Source organism: Excalfactoria chinensis, chromosome 3, assembly GCF_039878825.1.
Source record: "Excalfactoria chinensis isolate bCotChi1 chromosome 3, bCotChi1.hap2, whole genome shotgun sequence".
Lineage (NCBI taxonomy): Eukaryota > Metazoa > Chordata > Aves > Galliformes > Phasianidae > Excalfactoria > Excalfactoria chinensis.
In genome coordinates, this window is record NC_092827.1 from 61,812,908 (window position 1) to 61,837,321 (window position 24,414).

General features: G+C 37.0%; 1 protein-coding gene across 2 annotated transcripts in view; it reads right to left on the bottom strand.

Annotated features, from left to right (window-relative positions):
* UTRN (utrophin) overlaps positions 1-24,414 on the bottom strand; it is a 340,380-nt gene that overhangs the window by 223,010 nt on the left and 92,956 nt on the right. For both annotated transcript variants that reach the window (XM_072330886.1, XM_072330885.1), the window contains 15 exons: positions 24,002-24,182; positions 20,378-20,523; positions 18,614-18,823; positions 14,646-14,759; positions 13,722-13,877; positions 11,755-11,925; positions 9,866-10,045; positions 9,133-9,267; positions 8,474-8,623; positions 7,030-7,191; positions 6,528-6,656; positions 5,910-6,083; positions 5,157-5,312; positions 3,884-4,054; positions 2,418-2,597 (listed from right to left, as the gene is read on the bottom strand). In XM_072330886.1, coding sequence (XP_072186987.1) covers positions 2,418-2,597; positions 3,884-4,054; positions 5,157-5,312; positions 5,910-6,083; positions 6,528-6,656; positions 7,030-7,191; positions 8,474-8,623; positions 9,133-9,267; positions 9,866-10,045; positions 11,755-11,925; positions 13,722-13,877; positions 14,646-14,759; positions 18,614-18,823; positions 20,378-20,523; positions 24,002-24,182 — 2,415 coding nt within the window. The remainder of the gene's footprint in view (positions 1-2,417; positions 2,598-3,883; positions 4,055-5,156; positions 5,313-5,909; positions 6,084-6,527; positions 6,657-7,029; positions 7,192-8,473; positions 8,624-9,132; positions 9,268-9,865; positions 10,046-11,754; positions 11,926-13,721; positions 13,878-14,645; positions 14,760-18,613; positions 18,824-20,377; positions 20,524-24,001; positions 24,183-24,414) is intronic.

A 24,414-nucleotide genomic window follows, 5' to 3' on the forward strand; every position in this document is an offset into this window, starting at 1 on the left:
ACAAACATGAGGAGAACAGAGGACTAAGGTGTATTTTTTTTTTTTGTACCAAGAAATTTGTATCTTTCCATACGAAAATAATTTAATCTAACAAAGCACAAGGGTAATGCTCATTACCAGAGATGAGTAAAATTAGTTCAGAAGCTTTTTAGTTGCAGATCACTTTTACAGCATTTATATAAAAGGTAAACTATCTTAATTATTCCTAACATAGAAATCATCGAATTATGAACTGTATGACTTGAAACAGGCACTGAACAAGATGCAGAAGGGTTCATGCCATCCCCAGTTTCCAGTTCCAGGCCTTATCAGTGTCCTCTGAAGATGGAGTACCAAACTAGCAACACAGAAATACTCCATGTAAAAAGATCAGGTTTGGGGTTGGTTTGTTTTTGTTGGTTTTTGTTGGGTTGGTTTTTTTTGTTTGTTTTTTGTTTTTTTGCTAACATTAATTGTTTTTCATGTTCATAAGGAACGGTTGCAGCCTTAGGGGGTTAATATATATAGTCTTATATTTATTCAGCCAAACAGATACTGCTGGCCTTAATTCAGAGACAGCACATACTTAAAACTTGTACTTATGGGCTGTCCAAAGGAGCAATACGCTGACAGAGGATCCCAAATACGCAGCTAGGAAGTTACCAAATGTCTGTTCAGCAGCCATGATTTGGGTCTCAAGGGAAGTAATAAACTCAGAAAGTAACTAGACAGAGAAAAAGATAAGGTAACCGAGAGCCAACAGCAATGATAGCAAGTTTTCACACTCCTCGAGCACTAAGGGATATGGAAAGCACAGCAGCTTTGTCTCAGAAGAAAGTGAACTAATTTCTTCCCCTTTCCTCCTCTGTGAAGGAATTGTAACAACCCTTTACACTGAGAGCAACCAGATATGCTGATACATACTCTGAAAGTGTTTTTGATGATTATAAGCACTTGAAGGGAGCTTATAAACGAGGAAGGGGAGTGACTTTTCACATGGTCTGACAGTGATAGGACAAGGGGGGAATGGTTTTAAACTGAAAGAAGGCAATTTTAGATATTAGGAAAAAGTCTTTACTCAGAGGGTGCTGAGGCACTGGTAAGGTTTTGTCCAGAGACATCATGGATGCCCCATCTCTGGAGGCTTTCAAAACTAGGCCAGACGGGGCCCTGGGCAGACTGATCTAGCAGGTGGCAACTTCGCCCATGGCAGGGAGATTAGAACTGAATGATCTTTATAGTCCCCCCCAGCCTAAGCCAACACAATGCAGAAATTACCTTTTTTTTTTTTGGTTGGTTGTTTTGTTTTGTTTTTTTGTAATGCTGGAGCTGGTGAATAGGTTTCTTTCAGTCTGAATGAGGTTTCTTTCAGTCTGAATGAAGAGCAGCACATACATGAGCCTCTTGGAAACCAATCCATTTTGGCCTAGTTCTATTAGTTCTGTTTTTCTACTTATGGTAATAAATTCGTGAGCTTATAGAAAGTCACTTATAAAACATTAATACAAGGTCCAACTTCTGGGCTCTCATTAACAAATTAAGAAACAAACAGCACTTCCGTTATGTGCTTTTGTTTGTTATTTAGTACTTATTTGGCAGAATCAGCTATGACAAGTTAAAGAGCAAAGCCACTAGCAGTTTTCTGATATTTTTATGCTTCTTAACTCACTCAGGCTATGTGCAATGGTAGATGCTCCCTTTCAGAATAATTGTGGAAACAACTTACTTCTATGCACTAAGGTATCAGGAAGAGTAGAAAATAGGTGGGAGCAGCAAAGTAGCAAGTAGACAAAGGGCTAGCACTACTGGTATAACAAAAGAGAAGGTCATAAAACATTAATAGGAAAAGGGAATTAGAAGAAAAAATTGTAAATAAAGTCAACAGATTGAAGTATATTGTGAAGACACATTAAAGGGAGGGAAAAAGGGAAACAGAAAGAAGACACGAAAGCAACAGATACATGAAAAGTGTTCACTAAGCATATTCTGGATATTCTGTACAAAAGAAAGCCATACCACAAAGTCTATGGAAAATAAGAACACATAAATGAGTTCTGCACCAAAGCCAAAAAAATAAAAGACAAAAGTAAACTAAACCAACAGTTTTATTACCAACAACTAAAGCAAGTTTTTCCCACTTAAGTCAAGTTCAGATTCTGCATTTTCATCTCCTATTCAATAAGGATTAGCCACTTCTATGAAGTACATGGTACCAACACCTAACAGTATGCTCCAAACACTCGCAAAATAGTTCTCACTTTCCTTACTGTAAATCTCAATAATCATTCTCCTCATCTATACAGTAAGTAGAAATCTATTCTACGTTCCTTTAAGTGTACAACACACCACCAAATCTTCACATCACAGAACACGAGGCAACTGTTCTAAGGGCACAGAGGTAAAACTGCTCTAAATGTTTGTCACATGTCACAACTTACCAGCAATGTGTCACACCAGTCCTCAGTCCAGGTCCGAACTCTGCTCCAGCCAGCATTAAGAACACAGAGCTTCTCCTCCAGGGAAGTCTCACTCCCTTCCACTAGAGCCTGGAGTGTGGTACAGCTTTCTGTGATACTCTTCAGATCAGCCTTCCTCCTCTCCAGCTCTCTCAGAACATTCTAAAACAAGAAGAACCATTCACACACAGCACACTGCAAACTAGATCCAATCACAAGAGCAAGGGCGCCAGGTATAAGAATTAAACAATGTGCCATCTCCTGAATGTCAAGTGTATGGTTTCCATGAGAAAAGAAACATGTCTTGTCATACTGTATCTCCAATTATTACTGATAACACCTGGCTGTTTAGAAAATTCTTTGTCAGTGACATAACACAGTTAATTGCAAATACTATCTGGAGTTTCTTAAAAATCTTATTACCTGCGAGCTAAAATACTTTTAGTTTATTATCTCTGAGAAAGAAACAAGCATTCAAATTATTACATGGATTCTAAAACCACCTCCAGAAAACATTAAGACAGAAAGGACTATTTTTCATGTAATATAAAGGGTTTATCCTCCTGGTGGTGCAGTGTAACAGCTCATGAATTATTTGCACTGCTTACAAAGGTATAGTAAATTTACTTCAGTAACTATTTAACACGCTTGTTTGGAGAGAAATCTTAGGGATATTCCTACAGTAGAAGCGTAGTACTAATGACTGTTAATTCTGAGTCAAAATTGTGAGAAGAGGTTACGACAAGATGTTTTTCTAATTTTATAAGCTTTGGAATGTAAAGATTCTAAACAGATCTATTCCAAGAGGAAAAGGTGACAAACCAAAGAGTGGAAAGATCAGAACTAGTGTATTAAATGACATTTTTTTGCTAACTCCAACTATTACGTATACTAGTTTCCACAATTGGAGAAAATCCTTTTCTCCAGAATAATTAGAAGACATTCTTCTCCCTCTGAAAAGCTGTAAGTTATGGATGAAAAAGAAAATAAGGAGTTACTGGAGCTTTTTGTTTCGTAAAGTCACACTTCTTAAGACCGTGCTGTTTCAATTAAAAGTTACGAGCTCAACTTCTCATTAAAAATATAAATGAGTTTTCAACTTGCTCTCCTAATAAGATACTTTATAAAGACCAAAAATATTTTTCCTGAGAATTACAAACATCATACCTATAACTTATGTTACTGACACACTAAGTCGCTTAGATATCTTTTAGTACCAACTACATAGCAATATCTTAATACTACACTGGCCATTTAAGTTTGAGTCAAGATGCCTGAGATGAAACAGATCAGATTTGGTTAGCTACTGTACACAGACAATCAAATCTACAGTAACTTCATCATGTAAAAGACATAGGAACAAGGATTTAAATTCAGTCACTTCAATATAATATTGCTATAATGTTAAAAACATTAATTTATCCTATGTGTTTTTAAAGCATGCTCACCTTAGCCCAGGCAATTTCTGAATCCAGGTCAGAAAGCAAGCTCTCCGAAGTGGATTTCTGCACCAACTCTGCCTCAGTGGCAGCCAGCCACTCTGACAAAGAGGCAGCCTCTTTCCTCATTTTGCGTGCCAGCTGGGATGCTCGTTCAAGATCTTGCTTTCCTTCTGTAACCTACAAAAAAAAAGAAAAACAAAGATTTTAAAAGATAAGAAAAATGAAAGGGTTAGTCAACTAAGATATCCACTTGAATTCAAATATTTTCATTATAAATTGTCTTCTTGCAAAGCAAAGTACATAGAAAAGAATAATTACTATACAAAGCAGAATACATAAACCTGAATAAATTTAAATTAAGATATACTTAAAAGAAACATGCTTACAGCTTACTTATAGCTAATAATCACCAAGTTGAAGCTTAAAGTTCATTATGTTTTTTAACTGGAATAGAAGCAAATATAGAATCCAGTATTTTCGGGCAGCCATGAGAGCAGAAAGTCATAAAGAAAACTTTCACAGAAAATACAACCTGCCCTTGCAAACAGCTCTATAAAATAAATGTGAAATTCAATGCTTGCTGCAGTGCAATTAATTCCATTTCACACTGACTATACAGTTTGTCTGCTCAAATATTAACACTTGAGAACAGCCCAACCACGGAAGCCAGAATAAAGTGATATTTCAAAAACTGCTCACAATTCAGTGTTTGCACATATTTATACAAAATAATGTACTCTTTGAAGATCTAAAAAGAAAGAAAAAAAAGAAAAAAGAAAAAAAAGGAAAAATACAGAGATACAAACAGGACTGTAACGTCATATTGCAAATATCCCTGACTTACTGTCCTTCCCTAATTTCTTGTCCTCCTATTTTACGAGCTATATGTACACAGGCTACATAAGAATCCATGTCTTCCAGAATATTCTTTACTTTATAGAAAATTTCTAGGACCCACTTCAACAAATTACAACAATTCTACCTGGGCACTAACATAGCTTCACTCTGAATAAGCCTGACTCTGCTTGGACTTCTGTCTGAATTTAGTCAGGGAAAAAAAATTCTTATTTGCCCCACCATCACACTCCAAAGCATTTATTCTTTTTTGAATATTCCATTTGGATAAAAAACTTCTGTTGCAAATAGTTTATGCAGTATCAAATGGCTTATGCAGTATCAGCTGTAAAATCAGAAGCTTATAATGCCTTCTGACATCAAAACAATAAATAAAATAATTTATATGCAGATAAATGTTCGTGTATAGATTTAGTTTTGTTACCTGTGCCCCGAGGTCATTGTAAAGAAATTTCAGCGCAGTCAGTTGTTCATCCATTCCTTTGGGATTATCTGTCTGCTGTTTTTGTACAATTTGCCTTCCGGTCTTGATGACAGTTTCAACCTCCAGTTTCACTTCACTGAGGGTTTTATAGAGTTTCTAAAATATACAATACACAAACATATATACTAGCGATTAATTTCTAGTTCAAACATTCGGACTACTTCATTTGGTGCACGTAAGAGCTGTGCTGAGCTGTGGACTGAAAGCAAATCAAAGTAACACTTGGCAATGCAAAAACGTCTGTTAAACAGATTTCAAACTCCTGATTTCCCATATTTTACTCCAGTTTTCATTTTTACAGAAATAAATTTTATCCCAATAGTTCAGCAATGTTTACCCCATAACATTACCCACATCACTAGATTAACACTGTGATCTGTGCTTGACCTTTAGTAATTTTATTTAAACAGAACAGATACAGAACAGAACAAAGAAGCAAGCGATCCTGCCTAGAGTCATGCTTTCCATGGGTCAGGCAAGGCAATTGTTTACACAGAAACTCATCTGTTTATAGGTAACTCAAAAGAACTGCAGTGTTTTAGTTTTCAATTGTTCTGTTGGTACTCTGTAAAAAACTTATAACGGTACTTTCACCCCCTTGAAGCAAAATTTCCTTCAGGAGACAGACAAGGCTAGAAGAATCACACTTCATGAAACGACTCCAAACGTAACTTAACAACATTCCATACTTACCATGCACTTGTCCAGATGAGTTTGGATTACATCCGGGTCAGTATCCTTCACATCCAGGACATGAAGCTCTGCTTTTACACTTTCCAACACGCGCTTGCAATCCAACATGCGCTGCTCAAAGTTGGCTGGTTTCTGAAAAAGCTGATACTTTGTTGACACTTCACGGAGTTTTCTCTGTTTTAATGAAAATTATTTAAAGAAACTGATTGAAATTAACATCTGTACTTCGATAACACAATACTCTAAACTAATCCACATTTCATGCAACCACAACCCAGGATACATGTTAACACCATTTGCAAAGCCACATTCCATCACCTATTTCTAATCTCCACATGTGGTGCAGAATAGCCCTTATTTTCTTCCAACGCATTTCCAAGATATCCATTCTACTTTATTTTCAGTACTTGTCTCATGATAATTTTAGGATTTCAGCTTCCTTATTCATTTAATCTAGAGCTACTTGTTTCCTAATGAAAGCATGTAGAAGAATACGCTATTTGTTTTTGAGATTTGCTTGATCGCACCAAGCAGTTTACAGACTAACAACAGCAGTGTGCTATTTAATACCAGAACCTCTTCAAATTTAAATGCCTAGTGGTACTTTCATATTTTTACCTGCAAAACATCCAGCAGAGTTCCACCTCGGGGAGATCTGCATTCAGGAGAAGCAGGAGGGAAAGAGCGAGGACTTTTCTTGAGCTCCTCTAAGGTGGCCTCATGAGCTGCAATTTCAGCTTGAATTTTCTACCACATAAAAACAGAAAAAAATGTTACAACACCTCTTGCAGACTGGGAAATAGCTTACTTACTACTTAACATCCACCAGAAGTAAATCCAATCTGTAAAGTTAAATGATATCAGATTTTAAACTTTAACATTTGATTATGATTCTATCATTTAAAATGCGGCTCAGGTCACAGCTTGCAAAATCGAAAACTATTAAGAGTGTTATTCTATAAAATCTTCTTAAAATAGGAAAGCAATCTAGACCACAAAACCTGTCAATAAGAATATCAGTGCAGGAGTGAAATTAAACCTGCGTGAGTTAGTAAGGCTACACTGAATGCTATCACCAGATAAATCAAACTGATCAGTATTGAAAGCTATATTAGAATACCTGGGCCTCCTGTGGCAACTGAAAGGCATCTACTCTATCAGTCAGGTAAGATGTCAGCTGTCTATCCAGCTCCGCTAAGTTTTCCTGCAAGACCTGCAGCATGTGGTCAGTTTCTCGCATGGTCTGAAGCTGCTGTTCCAAGGCGATCTGTCGGTTCACAGCCTTAACAAGAAAGAAAGGTAGAACATGAGAGAGTATTTGTTCTGTAGGAATTATACTAATCTTTCTCAAAGCAAGGCAGAAAAAACTCCAAATTCCTACACCAAGAGAACTGTCCTCTTAAATAACATTTTTAAAATCTACGTGATTGATATCATTAACTGACAAATATTTCTGCTTGATACAAGACATTGCAAACAAGTCCCTCCTGTCACTTCAGGAGGAAAGTAGGCTGTCAAAAACAGGCATTTCAAAAACTACTGATTCACTGGGAATCAGGGACATCACGAAATGCTGTATCTTAGTGTTGTTTCATGCACAAAACTGAACATTTTCCTTCAAAACAACAAATAACGTCCTCCTGTTAAAGTGTGAAAATGGAGGTTCACATTTCCTTCCACTGACCCCCCCTAGGTAGCAAAACTTCTAAGTTCATTTGATCCCTTCTCCATGGGAGCACAAAATCCCCATTACCAGCACACACACACACGCCGAGATAGAAAGTTATTAACAACCCCGCACATCAGCACTGCAGATATAAAAGCTGATAGCATTTCACTACCGTATGAAAGCTATAAGGGCAAAAATAGTAGTAAATGCTAACATTGACAGCTTGTAACACCCCTAGCTTATGCAAATGCATTCATGTTGCTCACTGCAAGGAGGATGAACCCAAATTCTCTCGGTGACTATACTTCAATAGTAGCAGGGAAAAAAAAAACAACAACCTACCACAATACTCAACAAATGTTGAGTTGAAATACAGCTAATTCTCTTCTATCTAGTAAACCTAGAATAGACGAAACAAGCAACAGAAGAGAAAAGGGGCAAGGTAACAGATGGAGAAAATGCTTTTGAACTTGTTCCCTTATTATGCGGTAACTTCTTCCTCACACTTTCAAAGAGTGAAAATGTCTCTTATTCACGTACTTCATTTTTATAGTTAGTGAGTAGTATACCAATATCTATGGCAGTAGGAAGGAAACATTAACGTCAGTTATTGAACTTTATTGAACTTGCCCCTCCTAAGATCATCGTTGACTTTTTTTTTTCTTTTTTTCTTTTAAATTAAAGTTATCTAGAAAAATATAGAGAGGGTTGGGGGAAAAATGCGCAAGACAGAGCATGACTGGTAACAGGTGAAAAACTGTATTCTGCTCCTAGGGTATTATTCCAAATTGAAAGCAGCTAACATTATGAAACTTCTTCCTAGCTTCCTGTGTTGAAGCCCTCCATCCATGATTTCAGCCCACTGAGTTGACAAACGGAGCCCCTAGATTCTTACCAAATGACTCAATTCCTCATAGCGGGCATTGAAAGCCTCCAATTTCTCACTGATGATATCATCAAGAATCCCTCCATCAATCAGTGTCTGCCCAAGTTCCCGAATCTGGGTTCGATTATCAGCTGGATGACGCAGGACTGATTCCAGAGACTAATCAGCAGAAAAAGTCAATGCATTGAATATTTCTGAACTTGCAGAGGTAGAAATCAAATCTGGCCACATGCAACGTTTACAGTACACTCAAGACAAAAAGTGTAAAGAAGTATGAATAAATTATCACTTAATCCATAGTGGCACAAGGCAAATATAGCAGTTGTTTTGTCTTATGTAACCAAACTTCACAGCACTTCTCACCTATTCATCAACATTTCACACAATAGTGGTGGAAGGAATTAATTTACAGATGATAAGAGAGCAAAGTGTTTCATCTCTGCATGGTATCAAAATTGGTACAATTGTTATAAACAATAAAATACATATTTTTGGAGGGGTGGAGGGTATTGGTCTTACAATACACATTCCAAATTCAGAGTGCTATGTTAAAGGGAAGAATCAGAATACTCAACACACAGTTCAGTATCCTACTAAAGAGCAGAACTGTTGTTCTTTCAAATGTGTCTACCTTTAAACTCGCCAGTACAACAGAATGACAACAATACCTCAAGAGCCTCGTTGACAACATCCAACTTATCAGAAAGGTTTTCTGTCATTTGTATTCTTTCTTCTAGAGTGTTTAGCCAAGCTGTTTCTAAATCAAGATATTGAAGCAGCTCAATCCAACAGGACCACACCTCCTGGAAGCAACAGAAAAATTGAAATTAGCCTAGAAGGTCAGACACAGGATTGAAGAAATTATATTTCATAGATATCTCCCAAAAAAAGACAAGTTGAACACGTTCAAATTGAGCATTCTATAGTAAATACTTACTTCTATAGTAAAACTTGCTACTATAGAAGCATGACAAAAATAAATATGCAAAACATATACAAAAGTCTCTAAACTCATGCTAAAAATATCAGACATCCAGATACTTGTACCAATTTAAGAATGAAACAAAAATCCACCCACTCCTCCTGAAATGTAGGACGTCCACAAACCATGAACAACCTGTTCTAATTATTGAGAAGTTTCTGTTGTTTCTGAAGAAACATGGATAGATAACAAAGCTCTGAGACATTACTCATCTGTACCAGTGTTGATTATGGAACAGATCTTAAAAGCAAATTCAGGTGGATTCTCATGCATTCGAAAGACCTTGTCTCAAGAGAAAAATCTTGGAAAGGCACCACTGCAAAATGCAGTGTCAAAGTTTCTGGCACAGACATTTTTAGCATCCTTCTCCATTCTTCATGTCAGCTACCTGAGTTTTGCTTGAGATCTGCTAGTCTTACCTCTAAAGTGTGGCATTTCCCCCGGATCCGATTACACAGTAGCTGGTAGTTCTCCAACACAACATTCAGCTCAGTTGCCAGCTCCTGACCTCCAGATGGCACTTTAGTGGCCAACATCTTGATGTTGTCCTTGAGAATTTTCACTCGCACCTCCTTCTGTAGCACATCCTCCTTTGCTCTCTGCCCGAAAAGAACATATTATGCAATTAAACTGCCATGCATTCAGCTGTTAACCACTCAAAACAACCATCAGCAGTTTAACACCACAAGCATAGATGCCAAAATATTCTCAAGTCTGAGCACAACAAAATATGGCTAGAAAGATCATATTATTAGCTATTGAATTTTGCTCTAATCAGAATTTAGGAAGCAGGACAACTGAAAGGTAAGAGACAGACTTGGACTGGACGACATGAAAACAACTAGAAGGATTCAGAAACAGAAATTTTCCTTAGCTCTTTCTTTTCAGATTTCAAGGACAGTTTTATGAAGTTGAAGTACCTCTGATATATAAGGCACTGTAGTTTATGGGAGAATTTAGTACATGACAGCATTATTGTTGGACATATTGTTCTAGATGTAAGGCAATCAAAAAAGAAAGTCTAGTTAATGAAAGGGCAAAGGATAGAGATCTGTAATATTCGACTTTATGATTATCGCAACCTACCTCACAGCTCTTAAAATTTACTTCCTCAAATTAGTGGAAGCTCCATTCAAATAAGAGAAGAATTAGGCAAGCTAAAGAGATCTTCAAAATGTTACGTAAAAAAAAAAATGCTCCTGGGTCAAATACACAGAGTGCTCTTCCCCAGTACTAGAGGCAGTCCCAGCAAAACACTATTGATGCACATATAGTAGGATACACAATTGTTAAAGTAAAAATTCACAGGCTCACTGACACATCTGCCATATTAAAAAGCACAGAATATAATCTATATTTGATGGAGGTTAACTGTGCCAAATCTCTCAGATTTCCCAATTAAAATAAAGTGTTGGGTTTATTTTCCTGGCATGTTTTCAGCAGGCTGTCAGACTTTGAAATATCAAATGGCTTCAAAGGACACAAATATATTAAAACAATTGTCAAAAACTGCTTCAGAAACCCCTTAAAAAAAAAAAAATAACAGATCTACAAATAGATTTTCAGAGCACTTGTAAGGAGCAGAAAGAAACCTTTATTTTCTACTCAGGGTAACTATATAATGAATAAGTCAAAATATTTGTCTAGACACACCTGAACTCCCACTGAATTGTTTAAAAACAGAGAGAATTACTGTTTGCTCTGTACATACAATCCAAGAAAACTACCTATGCAGCTGATAATTTATATTGAGGCAAAAAAAAAATCCTTCACTTCTTTGTCAGTAGTTCCTAAATTAGAGGGATCGGCACCACTATTTGCAACAGATGAGGAACACAAGAAAACCTTCATTACGAAGCTGTTTAGAACTGTTTTTCTAAATGCAGAGTTACTATAGCATGGGACAAGAAATTGAAATCTAGCAGCTGGAAGCAGAAGAATATGGTTTTATAACAGCTAACTTAGACTGACAGAATATCATGTCATCTTCCTCTAGTTTATTCTCCTATAATGACATACCATATTCTCAGGATTTAATGCATCACAAGCCTTCCTGGCTTAGAAGGCTCTGTGTGCTACTACTCATTATAAAATCCCTATGCCTCTTGGCCAAATACAACATCTGCATTTATAGTTTATGATTTAAAACAAAAATTTCCATGAAGAAAAGATGAAAAACAGCACTAATCTTGTCAGTACCTGAGCTCCTTTACATACAGATAATAATTTCACAGAAGATCAGACCCTAGAAACCATTAAGTTTTGTTTCCCTTTAATCAGGTCTCTACAATGACCTGATATGCCTGACCTTCATTTCCTCCACAGCATTCTCTAACTCTTCAGGGGACTTGTATTCAAAATCCTTCTCCAAATATTCTTCTTCAGCTTGGGTCATCCATTCTTGCATCTCTGCCAAATCCTTCTTCAGATTTACAGCTTTTTCCTGACTTTCAGACAGGCGATTTTTCTGACTAATGATCTAGAATTCAAGGTGAAAAAAGAAACAGCAGGTTTGGTACATAAATGTCCTTGTGTATGTGAAAAAACACAGGTTTCTGTTAAACATTTTCTACCAAAGCATTTTTCAAGCCGTTTTTATTAGCAAAATTAAAATTAGCTGCCCAACCCCTTCTTCCCCCAATTCATATCACTTTCAGCAGATCAACAAAATCTAGGGGTAAGAAAAGGAAAGAGGAAATAGATTGTTGTCCTCATTGCATGTAAACTGCTGGCAGTTCCTAGGAAAACAGTCATAGAATCATAGAATCACCAGGGTTGGAAAAGACCTAAAAAATGATCCAGTCCAACTGTTCACCTATTACCAATTGCTCCCACTATACCATGTCCCTCAACACAACATCCAGTCTTTCCTTGAACACCCCCAGGGTCGGCAACTCCACCACCTCCCTGGGCAGTTCATTCCAGTGCCTGACCACCCTTTCTGAGAAGTAATATTTCCTAATGTCCAGCCTGAATCTCCCCTGCCGTAGCTTGAAACCATTCCCTCTGGTCCTATCACTAATGACACAATGTCATATGCAGGGAAGGGGAGATGGGAGAGTGTAATGGAGTGTAATGGAGATGGGAATGACAAAAGGTGAAGAAAACACTCTTCTGATCACAGATATCACATAGTTAGGTACATCCTATACAGAACACTTAAACACCATCAGGCCTCAGACCTCTCGACAGCCCAGGCAAACTGGATAAAGGTTCAAGGTTCATCAACAGCAAAGCTTTCCTTCTCAGACACTGTGATGAAAAGTAAAATGTTTCTACAGCAAGCAGAAAGCTTCCACCCAAATGAAACATCCACATACTCCAAACTGGCAGTGGCAGTCCATTTATAGCCATTTCTTTTTTTAAAGCTGCCTGGAAGGAGGCTGAAATTACTCAGAGTCAGAATAATATTTCAAATTTTAGAGGCAAAATTAGGTAGTCAGATTTTTATTTTTTTTTCCTGAGAAAAAGAAAAGCAGTATGAAGCAAAGTAAATGTTTCATTTTTTATATAAATAATTAAACTGAAAGGAACACAGTGAACTTTTCAAATACCTAGAAATGCACATATTTAAACAAAACCCCTGCTGCATAAGGATTCCCTAACGTATTTGCACTTGTGAAGGATTTACTGTGCCAAGTTGAATTTGAGCCATTTTGATAGCACAACAAGTAAAGTGTATTTGTTGAAGAGTCAAAAATACACTGCCAAGAGTCAGAGAAGGGCCATGAAGATGATCCAAGAGCTGGAGCACATCTCCTGGGAAGACAGGCTGAACGAATTCAGCTTGTTCAGCCTGGAAAAGTGAAGGCTGTGGGGAGACTTCACTGCAGCCTTTCAATGTTTAAAGGGCATTTATAAGTGTGAGGGAAATCAACTTTTTATACAGGTAGATAGTGATAGGACAAGGGGAAATGGTTTTAAACTACAGGGAGATTTAGATGAGATGTCACAAGGAAGTTTTCTACTGAAAGAATAGTGAGGTGCTGGAACAGGTTGTCCAGAAAGGCTGTGGATGCCCCCATCCCAGGAGGCGTTTAAGGCCAGGTCAGATGGGGCCCTGGGCAGTCTATTTAAGTACTTGATCTAACAGCTGGGAACTCTGCCTATAGCAGGTGAATTCAAATGTGATGATCCTTGGGGACTCTTCAAGCCAAGCTATTAGTTGTATAATTCTATGAAACTGTTTCACTGCTTCATCTCTTCACCATTCTCCCAGTGTCATGCAAATGAACAGATGCAGTAACAAGCACCAGCAACATATGGAGAACTCACCTGCTTGCTCAGTTTCTCCCATTGTGTCTGGCAGTCTACTAGCCTAGATTTTGCCCAAGTATTTATGCCTGCAATAGACTGACTTCTTAAAGCTGACTCTAGTTCTTTCATCTCTTTCAGTGAAGGCTCAATCTTCTCCATTTCATTAACAAAAATCTAAACACACATAGAAAACAGAAAATAAATTTATAAAGTGCCAATGTAAATTTAAATTACTTCAGAGAAACTTTATTTAAGAAAAAAAAAAAAAAAGTGATGTTTTCTGTACTAGACTGTTTAGAACAATCCTGCAGTGGCCTAAAACATCAGAGCTGTGCAACTAGAAATACAGCTTGCCATACACAGTACAAACATTCTTGCACATAAGATGTCAACACTAGAACAAGTCAACTTTCAAGATGATATATTTCAAATACCCTGATGTTTCTAGCATACCTCAGATGCATATTCTCATATGCACATTTGAGGTTACACTGCAATCAGTTACTGTCAGTTGACATTCTACCTAACTTTGATCATTATGTGGCACCAGATAGGATGGAATCTTTCTTGCAAGGCATGTACAACTCCTAAACCACACAAGTTTAATCATACATGTTAGTTTATTATTTTTAAATATCCTTGAAGTTTTATGCAGAAAGAACTTTTCACTGATAGATTCAAACTGTGTATCAAAAAACTGAGAAAAAAATTAAACACCCTTACAGAAGAGTTAATGTAAATTGTGGATATAGTGAAGACCTCTGAAATGTACAGAGCATTATGGCTATACACATAAGGAAGCACGTAAAACTTGGTTCTGAAGATAGACAAGACAATTCTGGCAGACTTTATGTAATACATCATGGGCAATAATAGTAGCAAAACAATAAAGAGATGGTAAACATATGATTTCAAAAGATTCCTTAGGAAAACAAAACTCACTGTGCACTGGTCAAGCTGTCTTTGAAGTCCTTCAGCATCTCCTTGGGAAGCCTTTTCCGTCAGTAAGAAGCCTTTCACACCATCCATCCACTTCTGAACAACTTTTGAATTAGTCTAAATCAAACATAGTAGCAAAGATAATGCTGTGAGTGTATGGCAGTTGTGTTTTAACTGCTTTAATCAGTGTTAAAAGAATGTTCCAGAAAGTGTAAGCATTCCATTCATTTTGCATCACACCACTTCTATTATTTTCTTCCTTCAATTTCTCCATTCTTAACTTTGGGTGAAAACTTAATTCCCAATAGTGATACTCTTGCACTTATGGTTTAATTGGCACTGTACTCATCCTGGATATCACACAGAAATGCTGGATAAAGTAAGAAGACAAGCGTGGCTTCAAAAAGTATGTGGCTACGCTTCACATGAAAGACTTGGTGGAACAATAGAAATTATCTTCTTCACACAATAATTTACATACAGCCACTTTCACCACACTCTTTTGAAGGGTTTGCTGCACTCCAATGAAGAAATATGGCTCCTATAGGTATTTATGTGAGAAGATGAGGAGAGTGTAAAAGCAAACATACTTGAGAGGTAGAAGCTCTGCAAGGAAAGCCTTGAAGAGAAACATAGGCATAAAAAGGAAATGCTGCACAGGATTAGACTAAACACAGAAAAATTCTAACTGCTGGGGCCAATAGTAGCTACTGTAGGTACTCAATAAAGCAAGGCACAGAAATAAATATATAAATAAAGAATTGCAGTCACCTGACCGAAAATTTAGCAATTGCCTTATATTCTGGGTGATGCGGGATAGGAGGGTTGCCATCACCTTCCCACACAATTGTGAATGTTCACTATCACCCTTACAAACAAAACCACTACTAACTTCAAGAAGAGATTTTTCTTGTCCTGATTCAACTATGTTATATGATCCCCATTTTCAATAATATAGTTGAACTTTTTTTAAACAAAAGTTTTGTTGCTTTTTTTTTAATAGATGGTATCTTTCTATTTTGACTCATCTATCACAACAGAGCACTGTTAATGGAGAAACCAAGTAAAATTTATCAGCATTATCTTCTATTCTACACATCACCAAGAAAGAAAACACACAGTTGTCTTTCAAGATAATACATTATAAACTGCTTTAAAAAAATGAAGTCAGAACTAATGAAAACCCATTAAACTAAGATCCTGTTTAAATTTAGGACAATGCTATCATTAGAGGTCAGAGTCATGACACTTTCCTCAAGCCTCTTCCTTTCTGAAGGAATTCTGCACAGTTCATTGGCCCGAGGATTTTCCAAAATCAGACCCCAGGAGGCTCTAACAGGGAACCACAGTTTAAAAATATATATACCTATATATATACACACAATTATAAGAAGTTGACATTTGACAAGGCATTTCAGCTTACACTTAATTTAGCTTGCTTACAGAAAGACATGCATAGCTAGCTAAAGATAATAAGTAGCTAAAATGAATTAAAAGGGATTACTCACAAAGTTAGACACATATTTAAATAACTTGCTGAATCAGAAGCCAAATATACAGAAGTGCAATGAAGTAAATGCTCCTGCGCTACACAGGTAAATAACTATCAACTCTCAGACACCCAGCGTAGGCCGTGGATGGGTAAGAGCTCCCATTTGTTAGAGGTGAATTAAAATGATGGATCGATTTCTAAAATTTATTCTGGCAAGGAAGAACAAATGTGCTGAATATCACCTTTTGGACTCCCAAAAAAAGCCACAATATGTACAGCTATGCAGTAGATTTAGAAGAACTGAAGGTAATAATCAAAAACACAGCAAACAAATCACATGGTATTAGAGACAGAATAAAAGATACGGAAGTTTTCTAGCAAATATAAGTAGTAACTGACCAAGGGACGGAGACTCGTCTACTTTTCCCTTCACATGACTATTATGGAGAATACCAAAGCAAAACCAATAAAGCACAGAAACAGACCATGTCACCAATGCACACACTGTCAGCCTGGGGGAGCCTCTATCACACCAGAAGTTGCAGAAGCGACATCTGTGAAGCAGGTCCTACAGACAGATCTGTCATTGCCTTGTTCATCTGACTAACGAAGGCATTTTGAGCCATGTTCATTTGTCTACTTACATTTTCCTTTCAAAAACATAAATATAAGGAGTGCTGCTGTAGAACCTCTCATTTTTAGAAGAGAATTATGAAAAAAGGAAACATTAAACATAAATACTTGTGCACAGTTGTACGTAACCATATGTTCGCCATGGATTGCCATCCACTTATTCCATTTTTCCTCCCTCCCCCTTTTATAGTCAGATACTTCATCTCCTCTCCTAACAAGTACCCAGTCATTATAAATCAAGCTACTTTTGTGTCTCTGGTATCACATCTCCAGTACTGACTCATTCAAAGTCTGCTCCACAAGGAAGAAAACACACACTTCTAAATAAGTAGGTCTAGCTCAGTGCAGCTACAGATAAATCACAACAACATAAAATATACAATAATATGATGAGAAAAACTGATAAGCACATATGAGATTGAGAAATGCTCACATGTAAAATATTTATTCCATCATCCTAAACATCTAATAAGCTTAAATAGAAAAAAAGGGAAGAGAACAAGGCATTGACCTAAACGTGTATCTCAGAGTCAGGAGAAAAATTAAGGACAAAATGCTTGCTCATAAAAAAACAACAAGGGCCTGGATAAGCCTGTAAAAGTTCATTTCTTTTAGGATCCAGTTCAAACCAGATCATCTTGGCAGATCACAAGGCAGATCCCACTGACCAGTGGCTCCTCCTCAGCCTCAGGCTGCTGCAAATAGCTACAGAAGGATGGATTCTAAATAAAACAGACTAAAAGCAGTTGTTTCAGAAGTATGTGTGAAAATGTATTCTTGAACATGTCTTTAAAAAAAGAGGCTTTTATTTTGATGCTTTAAGTAACACAGCATAACAATAACACAAAATTACCACAAAAAAAGAAAAACTTACTTTGAAAAGCTTCAACTCCACCTACCATGGTTGGTTGGTTCATGGTTTTCATTACAACCTCACTAGGCTAGACTGGACGGCTATGCTCTTCCTCATTGCTACCCTTCACAAAGCTTAGTAGTAAAATGAAAGGCATCTTAAGTCCTCAACGAAATTATTACTGAATAATACTTAAAGAGCAGGAGCAAGCTTCTCCCTCCAGCATTCTTCTATGTCTAGTTTTTCATGAGTGTGGGTTTGCATTCTGCTTTTAATTTTAATTAGAACATGTTACTCCTACTATGACTTTTTTCTTTTTCCCCAAATTTATGGTTTAAAAAAAGGCTTTGAGGTTTTTACTTTTTCCAGCCATAATCACCAACAGATTGTCCAACTCTGTGTGCAAAATCATCCAACTCAATTACCCGACCACATTAATGCAGATTTCAGTATACATGTATACATCTGTAATTGGGCACTCATTAAAGCTCCTGCCCTGTTGGAACTGGAAAACTCAGTGTACCTAAACATTTTCTTCACTTGCTTTTTAACAGGCTGTACTAATTATGTATTATTGTTGACAGAAATCAAACTTAAAGGAACGGGTTTTCTGTAGCAGGTATGTTAAATGTCAGCCTAATAAAGCGTCAGGCATCTGACATCAGCCACAACAGAGGGCACTCAGCCCCTGGAGGGATCAGGCCTTCAAGCAAAACAGTTGACATACTCCTCTGGTGCAATCTTTGCTTCTGGTACTGGCAGAAGATGAATACTAATTTTAAGTGCAAAACGGTGTTATTAGAAGATTAAAAAATATACTGGACATGTTAAAAACCACACATTACTCTTCCACAAATACATTATATGCTTTCAGGCTCTGTCCTGATCCACAAGCATTTCACTTCTCAGTCAGCATCATCTCAATGCAAGAGTATAAGAAAGGCTGGCCTCTATAGCTATTGAGTTATAACAAAAAAAATCCTTTCATTTTACCTCAAATAATCTCAACTTGGATGTAATTTCTTCCAGTAGTTTAACATCTTTGGAAGCCTTGAGCCTTAACTTGTCCCAGTGTCCTTGGACATGCCTGAACTGTTGCGTGTAGGCCTTTGATCTATCAGAAGACCGTTTTTCCAAAGCCTCTGTTTCTTCAGCAAGTTTATGTATCCTGGGCTTCTGGGCTTCCAGTGTATCACAAACAGTCTACAAGGAGAAGGAGGGAAAAAAATATACATGTTTGCTTTCATTATCAGGTGTAACACATTCACATGCAAGCACAAGTAGATGAAAGTAGTCACATGAGCTGAAATAACCATTTTACTAACATTAAGAAAGATCAATAGTTTACAATATAATGTGAGACATAAAAAATGCCACTGCTCTGTTAAACTGAGCACGTTTGCAATTTTACTTAAAATTTAAGAGAAAATTCAGAACTGAAAAATGAAATCATTACCATTAATTTAACTTTACAGTATATACATTTAATATAGACAGGTGGGATGCATGCACATACATTTTAATGCATTGTACTGAGGAAGAATCTCTTTTTCGAAGTGCTTATGCTTTCATTCTTTCTTTTCTTCACAAGGAAGAAACAAAATAGAATGTACCATTTCCTCTAAAAGGATAGCTAATGATGCAGTGGTAAGATTGGGAACAGGGATGTATGCTTCTAAAAACAAGAGCCTTGTGCAACAAGCCACAGAGACACAGACTGAGACAACCCCCTGTTCAAGCCTATGCCTGAAAAATTTATCAGTGCCTGTCATGGTGAAGAAGAGGGAGCTGCTCAATCCCAGGCCCACAGGCAGTGCGTTACTCACATGTTGTTCTGATCTCCTGTAACAATCCCTAAAGATCCCACACTGACATACTGCGTCTTCTCAAGTTAATTAGTCTCTGAAGACAACAGGAAAGAGGGATCCAGAGACAAATAGGAAATGACAAATCTCCAGAGGCCTAAAGTCATTGCAATTCAGCCACTGTATGGACCAACAACATCTCTGACAGCCTTAACCAATACAGAAGAAACATCAAACTCCCTTGTTCCTTGGGTTCTCAAAAAAAGATTACTCCCTGATAAACAGAGGATAGAAATAAACAGCCTTCCCCACACCCAGTAACTGGAATTTGAGAGCTCCTCCAGGGTCACCTGCAGTCCTCCTTATTTCATCACATAGGAAAAAGAAAATACATTTCTGAATTCAGCATTATTCTACAAAAACACTGAGGTATGTATGTGTTGGGGGGCTGGGGGAAGGGAAGTATTTGAGTTTTTTTTGAGTTTTTTGTGCATTAAAAAAAAAGCAGTACAGGAGATGCATGGTTACTTCCTTGACTAAGCCCTGGTAACTGCCAGTAAAGTAACTGCCATCCACAGATTTTCAGATACTCTGTATGTTCTTAATAGGAAACAAAAATTCCACTTCTACTGCACTGAATACCCTTATTGCTCACAAACGCTTTTTCTCTTTTAAAGGCAATCTGGAGACCACTGGAGTACAGTTACCCTCTTAAAATGCCTTGGTAGGATGAAGCTGGATGAAGTTGCTGTCCACATGATCACCAGGAAAGCATCCCACACCTAGCTAGGCCACATCCAGCACTTGCAGGAGCCATGATGCAGCCAGCCTTGGATCAGCCACACCAGCTCCCAACTCAAGCAATAAGCTCCTATGAAGGGGGACATTCCTTGGCCCTGACACATTCTTTGGGGCTTCTTGGCACAAAGTAGGAAAAAAAGGTAAGGATTACCTTTGTCTGCTGCAAGGCTTTTTCAACCTTACTAGGGTCGCTCAGCCCACTTGCAATTGCCTGCTGCTTGCACTCCACCTCGCTCAGCACATCCTTCAGTCTCTGCAGAGAGCCTAGGAAGTCCTGGCTAGGCAGACTTTCTGTCTCTGTTATTGTTAGAGATTAATTATTACAAATGCAAGAAAAGAACACAAACACGAGATCCAAACTGTAGCAGATGTGAATTAGCATATTCGTTAAAAAAATAAATCATGAAAGACACTGAACCCTGCTGAGACACAACAAGAGATAAAAGTCAGCTAATGGCCACATTTTTTCCTTTCTAAAAAAATACATATATTCTTATGTAAAACTCAATTTCATTTTATGCAATTAAGCACCTAAATTACCTGAGAGGGGGAAAATCAGTAATACTTGGGCTTTTACACGTTTAAATCCCCTCAATTTAAACACGCATTCATACACACAAATACAAAAAAAAAAAATGTCAACTATCAGCATAACACTGGAATAGAGGCATTCTCTGGGAACACTGAAAAGAGAGTTAAAGTTTGGACAGAGTATCTGCTTGAGGTCTTTCTTTGCACATCTGATTTTGACCAAGTCCATCCTCTGTGAAATTCCACACATGTAATTCTGGAGTTTTGAAAAACTACAACAAAGCACAATTTAACTGTCAAAACAGTACTCTGCTATGCACATCCTCCAGCCTTGAATTCCTAAGCAATTTCATTACTTCACCATGAGTGAAAATTAATCTAGAAGTTGCTCTGACTCACCAGGTAGCTTTTCAACAGCTTGCCATCAGAACTGTTGTGCCCTTTATAACTAAGGAATGAGTCAACGTGCACAGAGAGAAACACAATTATCTAACTTGCTGTTCTTAAAAAGATAGTACCAATTTACAGGGAAAGCAAGAAGAGCTTGCTATAAAGCAAACAGGACAGTCTCTAAAATACAACAAATCTTGAAGGAGAAAAAAAATTGTAAAAATAGTCTCTCATTCATAAAAATGTAAGTCATAATTTCCATCAAAAATGCCAGTACGGATGGTACTAAGCACAACTCAGGGACTTTTCAGACACTTAACAGCCATGAAAAGAATAGGACTTGTGTCAGTCCAAGTTCATAAATGCTTGCTTTCTACACTAGCTGTTCCCCTCCATCACATGGCTCAACTTGCAGCAATTCAAGCTATTTTGTAAACAAAAATCCTGATCTTTAATTATGGGCAATCCAGAGAAAATCAACCATTAGGAAAAAAATAATATACACAAACGTAAATGTAGCATACCAAGATACATAACATTTTTTTACTGAGTAGTAGTTGGTTCAAATACACTAATGTTCCCTCAAATGATGTGTGGCATGAAAAAGAATATTATAGTCACACAAGATAACCATTTTATTGGTACTGTATATAAACCAACTCATAATGATAATCAAAATAATTACTCTCCACAATAAGAATTAACATATACACTGTAATTTGAACACGGCAGATATACTCTATTAATACAGTTTTCTGCATTGGCATAACTAACATATTCAGGCCTTGTGCAACTCACTGTATAAATGGCCTAATAATGTAGTACTTGAGTCTATTTTTACTACACACAAAGTAAACGCTCCTCCACCTGGGCGCATTAACAAAATGTTTCCTCCAGTTTCTCATAAACAAAAAGAAAAAAAAACTGCTTATATGTCTGTGTTCTTCATATTCAGCTGTAGAATATTAACAGAGATAACTATTTTGTGCAATGAAGCCAGCAGGATGGTTTTAATGCTCATAATGAATTTTTTTAATGTAACAAAAACACAAGTACAACATGCCTGAAAAGCAAGCTAAATTCCAAACAACTTGAAATATCAATGTTACAAAAGGAATTGTGTATGACTCGTGTTCAACCAAGCCATGAGAAACAACTAAACTCCACACTCACATTTAGATTTTAAAGGATTTCCTTAATCTTCCATTTTTAATTTCTAGTATTATTTATTTCTGCTAGTGACAGATCCAAACATCTCAAACTATATCATTCACTTTAAGTATGACTTTGCTAATCTATTAAACATAGTTTCAGGAATGTTACACCCTTGCATAACGACTTAACACCAGAGAACAATGCAGTTCATAACGTGCAGAGAAAAGGGAATGCAAACATTCTTTCACATGAATATGAAGATTTTATCAGCCTTCTCCAAAAACTAGTAGAATCAGTTTCAAAAAAAAGTTATCTGAAGATCTTTAGAATGGGATGAAAGTGAAAGGTTTTGTTTATGCTTTTGGTTTTGTGATCTTCAATCTTATGTTACCTGTACTATACTTTCTATCAAATAGCTTTTTGAAAGCATTTCAAACTTCTGTTTTCAGTAATCACAGAAACATTTAAGTTGGAAGGGACCCTTGAAGGCCATCTGGTTCAACTCCCCTGCAATGAACAGGGACACCTAGAGCTCGATCCAGTTGCTCAAAGCCCCATCCAGCCTGACCTTGAATGCCTCCATGCATAAGGTATCCACCACCACTCTGAGCAACCTGTTCCTATGCTTCACTACTATTACTGTAAAAGACTTTTTCCTTATATCCAATCTAAATCTCCCCTCTTTTAGTTTGAAACCATTTCCCATTGTTCCATCACAACAGACCCTGCTGAAGAGTCTGTTGCTAGATAATGATGCTCACACAAAATCAACTAACTGGAGTCTGATTTAGAGGATTTCTTTTTTATAATTACTTTACTCAAATCTCACACCTAAGATATTTGGTGACCAGTTAACTGAACTGAGAAGACATAATATTGCAGATTCATGCTACTAAGCTTGTACTGATGGCTACTGAAGCTGAATGAAGGGTTTCTACCTATCCAAACACCGTATGTTAGTCTGATACCTGAGGAATTAAATGAAAAATGATTCAGAAGCTTCAGACTACTTTTGATACAGTACAAAAAGTTTTTTACTCAATGAACATATTTCCACTCACAGAAAAACATGTATACACATATAATCTATGAATATCAAAACAAGACTGTATCAGTACATCAAGGTAGAATAGATATAGATATAAAATGCACATTTAATTTTAGATTTTGTTACAGGGGAATTCCATTTTGAAATCACTAATAAAAGCCTTCGACAAAAATACTAATACTGTGTTTGAATTATTCACTCACTGCACATCACTTACAAGTATTCCTTCTCTCTAATTTCCTCACACTACTATTTTTTTCACATTCCCTCTTCACAACTTTATTCCAAGTTGCATTTGAAAACCTTATCCTAAGCCTTTGACAATATCTCATAATTGACAGAAAATATGATCCAAACACTTCTTAAAGACAATCGCATAATGTGGTTGAAAGAAAAAAGATTTAAAATAAAATAAAATCAAGGAAGTTACTCTCTTGCAGGAACAGTTATAACCTTTGGACAATATTTTCACAGTGGCTACTTTAATTCCAAAGTTTCTTTCAAATTAAGCAGCGTCTCTGCAGTGCAAAGGCTCTGAGAGCACACTGTTTACCGTGTCATCCAAAAGGTTTTACTCAAGAGAAAAGGAAGAAAAAAAAAGAAAAAAATCATAATGTGAGAACTGAGAGGACTTTATGAAAGAATATTTACCTTCCTTCAGCTGCTGGTGACGTTCGTCTAGTTTCTGGCAAGTCAATTTGAAGCGATCAAGAAAACCATTCAAGCTTTCTTGAATGAAGTTTGGAGGCACAGGCTGAGATGTGAGCACCTTGCAAGTAGCTTTCAGGTGTTCCAATCGTGGACTCAAGCTTACAAGATAAGCTAACTCCCTCTGCAAGAGATTAAAAACAGAATCAAAACGCACCTGCTAACACAAAGATGTAAGCTAATGTAAAAACTTATCAACATATTGGGGCAACAATAACACAGGCAACGAAATCTTCCAGTCACATCCAGTGTCCTGGATACTCTCAGAAAATGTGAGTTACATTACAGAGAATGCTCAATTCCTCTGGGGTTTTTCTGTGTTCCTGACAGCTTCCAACCAAAAGCAACAAGTTTTG